General features: G+C 43.7%; 1 protein-coding gene across 1 annotated transcript in view; it reads right to left on the reverse strand.

The window, feature by feature from the left end:
* RAD18 (RAD18 E3 ubiquitin protein ligase) overlaps positions 1 to 7,503 on the reverse strand; it is a 106,993-nt gene that overhangs the window by 81,573 nt on the left and 17,917 nt on the right. The window contains exon 2 of the mRNA XM_014544688.1: positions 2,420 to 2,501. Coding sequence (XP_014400174.1) covers positions 2,420 to 2,501 — 82 coding nt within the window. The remainder of the gene's footprint in view (positions 1 to 2,419; positions 2,502 to 7,503) is intronic.

A 7,503-nucleotide genomic window follows, 5' to 3' on the forward strand; every position in this document is an offset into this window, starting at 1 on the left:
CCAATCCCCCAATCGGCCCTACCCTGAGCGTGACTGAGGGTGGCATTGCAACCTCCCGATCCGCCCTGCTCTGTGCATGACGGGGCGGCGCCCCAACTCCCCAATCGGCCCTGCTCTGAGCCTGACCAGGGGCTGCACTTAGGGATTGGGCCTGCCCTCTGCCACCCGGGAGCAGGCCTAAGCCAGCAGGTCGTTATCTCCCGAGGGGTCCCAGACTGCGAGAGGGCACAGGCCGGGCTGGGGGCCCCCCCCCCCCCCGCGTGCACAAATTTTTGTGCACCGGGCCCCTAGTCAAATAATAATAATCATGAGTCCCTAGAGCATTACAACTCCATAAGCAAAATACATCACTCTCTATATCCTCCATCTGTAAAATGTAGGAAACATACATGTAAGACCTGGAATGGATATTATATAAACACTAGAGGCCCGGTGCACAAAATTCATGCACTCAGGGGAGGGGCGTGTCCCTCAGCCCAGCCTGTACCCTCTCACAGTCCAGAAGCCCCGCGATCGATTGCTCCAAAGAGGTAGGCCCTGCCCACTCGGCCAGGGCTCCGCGAAGGATCACTCCCACAGAGTAAGGCCCTCACAACCCACCACAGCAGGGTAACCTGGGCCTCCCTCTTTGGGGTGATCGATCATGCCCCGCAGAGGGAGGCCCCATCCACCCGCCACAGCCCACCGGTCGGTGGCCTGGGCCTCCCTCTTTGGGGCAATCGTGGAGTTCCCCGATTGATTGCCCCGCCGGCCAGTAGCCTGGGCCTCCCTCTGCCTGGTGATCATGGGGCGATGGCCGGGCCCCCGACCAATCACACCCGCCTTGGCTGGCCTGGCGCCAGCCAGTGTCATAGCGCGGTTGTTGGGATGGTCGTTCTGCTGTTTGGCCGTTTAGTCAATTTGCATATCACACTTTTATTCTAGATGTCAGATATCTCCACTGACTAACATTCTAACATATAAATTTTGAAATAAGATATATATACACACAGTTAGGATTTCTACATCCTAACTCTATAAATGATGTCCATTATCCCACATTTAACAAGTACTTTTGTGGCTAACACTAAGAAAAGAACAATATATAATGGAAGGTTCTTGACCTCAAGAAGCTAACAAAATAGCCAAGTAATTACAGTGTAATAAGTCCTAACAATTTAAGCAGGAAGTTCACATTAACTAAATTCTTCACACCCAAGGCAGTGTAAAATGATCTCTCCTAAAGAAAAAATAGATATGATTAATAGAATGGTATCATACTGGTAGACAATGTGCTTTTAGGCCAAGTTCAGCTTAATGAAGGGGCTTCATTTAAAAAAGGACTCAGTTTAGTGAAGGAGGAGGAGACAGTATGCTTTCAGATACAGACGGCCAGTAAATGAACAAGTCATACCAGCCTTAGTAAGAACATTCAGGAGGAAAAACAAAAGAATGAGTTATAAAAAAGATAAAAACGGGTTAAGTTCTTTGGGAAGCCATGGTAAAAAGGGGACTTCTGGTTTCTGGTCTAGCACGTAAGGAGCTCAGAAGTCATAGCTCTATCTAACAACAAGAAAAACAACATACAGACTGAAAAATCAACAACTTTTCTTGGATACACCAGAGAAGTGAGGTCACAGGGCAAACTGCTGCCCCCCAAATTGGAGACATCAGGCTGGAAATAGAATCACAACTTACCAGAGTAGAAACCCATACTCAGAAACTTGCATGGGAACCAGAGCTGGGGTAAAACCTGAACTGCAACTGACAAATGGTGTGGACAGTCTGAGTTTAAAAATCCTAAGGCAACACAAATACTGGGGAGCGGGGTGAGAGTGAGGAGGGGCTCACACTTATGTGTTTTCACTCCAAGAAGTCTACCAGGTTCTCAATGTGACTATCAGACAAAAATCCCTAGCATGAGAATCTTAATCAGGGTATCCAAGGACTACACACAGGTGCGAGCAAGGCCACAGTAATCTGTATGTACACTGCGCAAGCGTGCTCTTCTATAACCCAAAAGACTTAGGTCACTATTTGGAAAGAAGTAACAGGAAGGATGTTACTGACCAGCTCGGTGCGGCTGCTTGGTGAGGCTGCTCCCAGGAAAGGCAGGCTGCTGTTATGTGGGGCTGCTGTGGGTACAGAGCTACTGCTACTGTGCGGGAAAGATGTGTTGTTACCTAGCCTGTGTGGCTACTGAATGGGACTTTGCTTTGAAGGAACTGTTTTGTCTAATGGCTCCTTGTTAGCAATGGCTACATGGCTACTGGCTTCTACAATAAAGACTCTCTTATATACCCACAACTCCTCATGGCTTCTCCGTCTCTGAATACCCAGCATTCAAGAAGGTCCAGTCACTGGCAGAGGGGCTCGGACCCAGCACTAACTTACATAAAAATCACATTTTGACTAATTCACAGAAACAGTATATACTTACAGTTATGTGAACACTGAGGAATCATCATTGCAATGTTGAAATATTCAAAGCAAATTCCACACCGCAGCAAATCATCTACTGTCTGAAATGCAAATAATATACATATATATGTATCAGAAAGACACCCACATTGGAATGTCTGGCACAGAACTCTTTCTCCATCCCTAAAAAAATAACTTAGTAATACTTATTTGTCAAATATACGAACTCCACATAAACTGCAGGAGATCTTAACAAATAGAGAAAAACCTCCCCCATGTGACTCTTACACATTCAAAACACTGTAAACGGATCAAGCTGGCAGTGTACAGATTTTTACACAATACTGTTACTCCTTCACAAAAGGACTACTCTATTCCTGCTCCACTTCCCACACGTTTCCAGTTTGTACTCCAAGGCACCTCCTCTTCAGACCGCATCCCCCAGCCTACAGTCACTGCTAAGGGAAAGGTACCAGTAGCCAGTCAGCACACAGGTTAAAACCAAATCAGAGAATATTAAAGTCAATCATTAGAAATTATCTAGTTAAACCCCTTACTTTACACATAAGGACACTAGTATCCAGAGTAGGCACGCATATGGGGCATGAGTCCAGCCTGGACTAAACTTCCTGTCTCCCGACTGGCTTCTGCATGGTTCCACAATGGAGCCAAAGAAGCCCTAGGGAGACTGGGGCCAGTGACAACAGAGGGAGGTGAAGAAGTGGACAATCTGGAAAGTCAGACAGATGTGTGTCAACCTGGAATGAAACCAAAAAGGATCTACTCTCACAATCCCAAATCTTTAAATCATTTAAAATAAAATGTTTTTCAATAGAATACTGAGAAGATACTTAAAAGACAAAAAAGAGGGAGCTCTCTTATGCACTGATATGGAAAGATTGTCAAGATAAGTGAAAAAAGACAGTACATATGGTATGCTACCTTTGGCTTAAAAGGCAGGGGAGAATAAGAATGTGTTCCATTTTTATCTTATATGCAGGTATAAAGAAATTCTGAAAAGATACACAAGAAAGTAATAAATGGTCACAGGAGTCAGAAAACTGGATAGAAGAGGGACGAGCTGGGAGGTAGACTTTTACTTTTCATTTCATGTATTTTTTTAACCATGTGAGCATATTACTTAAATTTTAAAATAACAAATGAAAAAAAGACTAATGTCACTAATAGTCTATATGATGAAATATTATGTAGCCATTTAAAAAAATATATTCTTTCAAAGAAAAATGCCATAGGAAAATATTCATGTTTTAATGGAAACTGAAAAAAAATATATCAGAGAACAAATCTATAACAATAATAAATAATAATAGAACCATGTAGTTTAATCTCCATAACAATCCAACGAGGTCTATATATAGCATCTGAATCCCAGCCTTGCAGATTCAGACTACAGAGCTTAAAAGCAGTTGGATCAAACCCAAGAAGTTGACCCCAAAAAATCCCAAATTTTAAATGCATTTACACATTGTGGGCATGTGCGGGCATGAGCACACACAAGGTAAACTGACCAGAAATAAGAGAAAATGTCAAACAGTAGTTATCTCTAGACCAGCGGTCGCCAACCTTTCAGACCTCACAGACCACCAGTGGTCCTGGACCACCGGTTGGCGACCACTGCTCTAGACAATAGGATAATGGGTAACTCATTTAGTCCTTGCTCTTATCCTGAAGTTTAATTTTTTTCTACTATATACACATACATTTATAACCTGTCAAAGCCAGAAATTTTTGTTATTGTTAAACCAGGGAAATAAACATTAAAATACCAAAACCTTCCATTATTTTATATGGTAAGCTACCATTGACTCAAAAAGCAAGAGGGTTGTGTTGAAAATTGATTAAGAGCAGAAGCAGAACTGGAAGACAGAGCCCTGGCATCTAGTCCATTGTAATTTCTTCTATATAACCATCCTCTTCCAGTGGAGGAGTGGTTCTGACAGGTCTGCTGAGCAAGATCTGTGGAAGGTGACACCACATCAAACAAGCTGTTATATAACACTAGTGGTCCAGTGCACCAATTCATGCATATTGAAAGGAAATTAATTAGAAGAAATATTTTAATATCACTATTCGCCCTTTGTCTATAATAGAAGTGTCAGAGATGAAAGAAAATTAGTAAAATGTACATTAAAATAATATAAAAATTGATTAATAAGAAACAATCACATGATATAACAACAAATATTTTCCATGAAATGTTTACTGTCGGAATCTTCGTTTATCATTAATTCTTTTAAATATGCCGGGTATTCTGGAAAATTTATATCATTTGGACAAACTGCCTTTGCTACAACATCGAGTAAATTTTCCATCAGATGGTTTTTCATCAGAGAAATTTAGGAATAGGCAAAATTGACATGTAACAGTCATTCCGCCACAACTGTGTTCGATAACTGCATCCTCATTTACCTCATTTTCGCTATGAAGGCAGTTCCTACCAGTATTGGTAGTACTTGTTGATGACTGTTCTTCAGACATATTCTGACGTTGCTTTCTTTCAGCCTCAGAGGTACGTTGTGCCAATAGTTTTCTTCAGATACATTCTGTCAACAACAGCAGCTTCTTTCGGCTTCAGAGGTACATTGTGGCAATAGTTGGTCTTCCGACATATTCTGTCGACAATTTCGGCTTCAGAATGTCAACAAAAACATGACGTCATTACCCGGTACCCACAGCCACTGTTTGTGAGCTGGGCTGGGCTGTGGGCCGCATTTTGCACCATGGCAGCATCGGCTGTAACTTGGTGGGCTGTGGCTCCGGAGTGGTGGTGGGGCCTGTGTCCCACTTGGAGGAAGTCGAGTGTTGCTTTGTCGGCGCCAGGTCCATGGATTCTCTGTGTGTGTCACGGCAGCTCCTGTGTTGAGTGTCTGCCCCCTGGTGATCAGTGTGCATCATAGTGACCGGTTGGACAGTGGGAAGGACACTTAGCATATTAGCCTTTTATATATATACTAATTTCCGTCATGCCACTCCAAGAGAGTAACATGCATGCTCAACCCAAACAGATCAAGCAGATGCCCTCAGATTTCTTTAATTTAGAGAAAGTGGAACGGGGAAATAGAGAATGGGTAAAAAGACAACCATCAGAGCAAAGGTTCTTAAGTTTTTGGTGTCACAAGATCCCTTTGAAAAATGGATTAAAACTGTGGACTCTCTTCTCAGAAAAGCACACATACAGACAAAATTGTTAATAAATAATCCAGTTACCAAAGTCTTTCCATGGATCCTAGATTAGGAACCATGGATCTAGAGTCAGATTTCTATTCAATATAAGAAAGAACTCCAAACAGAGCTACTTCGGGGAGCAGCTAATTCTTTTTCCCTGGAAGGGTTCAAACAAAAACCAAGATGAGAAATGGCAGAATACATTATAAAAGGGATTAAAATACTGAAGGGACTGGCTTCCCAACCTTAAGATTTCATGATTCTAATATGGGCTCAATCGACTATCACTGAACACTCCCTGGTGCTGAACCCTCAATTCAGTGCTGCGGTGAGATATTAAAGCCACAGAAAACATGGAAGCTGCCTCTAAAGACCACTGTAGGAATATACAAAATATGCTTAAATTTACAAGCAAAAGGTAGCTTTACAGGTTACAGAACTTTCACTTCCTTTATCCAATTAGATGTTCACAACAAAAAGGTGTTGAAAAGTTAACGTACGTTAAGTGCTAATAATAAGATGCATCAATTGAATGTTTGACTTCCAGATACCTTCAATCAACTGGCAAGTAATTTGTGAGCCCCCACATTAAGTTCAGTGAGTAAGTCAGACAGGATCACTGTCACACACACCAACTCATTTAACCAACCCTACAGACTGTTTATTTTTGCCTCCAGTTGATAGTTGAGGAAGTTCAGGCTCAGAGAGTTTTAGTAACTAACTCAAGGTCACACAGTTAAATGAGAGGCCGAGATCAGACTTAACCCAGGATCATCGTTTTTTGCACTATGTCCTGTTAACCATGGCAACTCAAGCGTTTGTTGACTCTCCAAATTGATGACTCATGGCTTTCCACCCTTAAAGATTTTTTTCTAGTTGTTCTGCTTGCATTACAGAAATTGATCATCATGCAACATTTCTAAAACTATTCCTAGCATTTATATTTGGGCTGTGCTCTTGAGAGTGGGCATAACTGCCTTAACTCAAACCTGTGCTCTTCTCCACTGCACGTGAATGCCAAAGCCGCCACAATGTCAGCTTTCACCATGGGGCTAATCTCGTCTCCCCAGGGACTGCAGATGACAACGGACGATGACAGGAAGAATAAGGTTCACACTTACTTTAACCGCCCACAAGCCCCTTCACTTAATCCTCAGATCCGCCTGCTGAGTCAGTGGGGCAGACGCCGCCATAATCCTCAAGTAAACAAAACCGAGGAAGAGAAGGAGAAAGTGATCTTGCCCGCCAGGAGAAAAACCAAGCAACTGATGCTGAGCGCAGCAAAATGTTATTTGCTCTTGACCAAACAGAGCAGGGGTCCTGGGCTCACCACTACCGAAACGCCTTGCCAAACACCAAACCAATGTCATTTAGGCGAAATAATTCGGTTAAATGGAAGGCTGGCTAACGCTGAGCCTGAGTCCTGATCTCTTTGTTTAAAAGAGAAACATGCACAACTGTGAGGAGTTGGGACATGTCGGGAAGGGGTCAGGGCACACCTGCACTAGGCTTCCGGGAGGGTGATGAGAACAAACTAAAGAAAACGTCAAGGAGCCCACCTGCTTCGCTCGGTGACTAAGTAAATACTTTCCGATGCACGTTCTACCCAAAATCATGTCCAGTGTCACCTCGGAAATTCTCAACCGAGGTCCGGGGAGAGCTGACATCGAGCTCAGCACGTCGTGAACCCGCCGAAAGGGTTAACAGTCGCGGTCGCTGTCACTGTGTGGACTAACCGTTCTTTCTCGAGGTCGCTGTGATTGCTGTGGCCGAACTGCCCAACACCGGATTCCTTAAGGCCGCCAACCTCGGCTCAGAAAAAAGGGACCGAGGCCTGTCCCCGGGACACTGAGGCCCAGAGCCACGCGGGCGGCCGGTGGGCAAGTGGCAGAGCAAAAGCGGGCACCCTGGCCCACG

The sequence above is a fragment of the Myotis brandtii genome, unplaced genomic scaffold (genome assembly GCF_000412655.1).
Source record: "Myotis brandtii unplaced genomic scaffold, ASM41265v1 scaffold378, whole genome shotgun sequence".
NCBI lineage: Eukaryota > Metazoa > Chordata > Mammalia > Chiroptera > Vespertilionidae > Myotis > Myotis brandtii.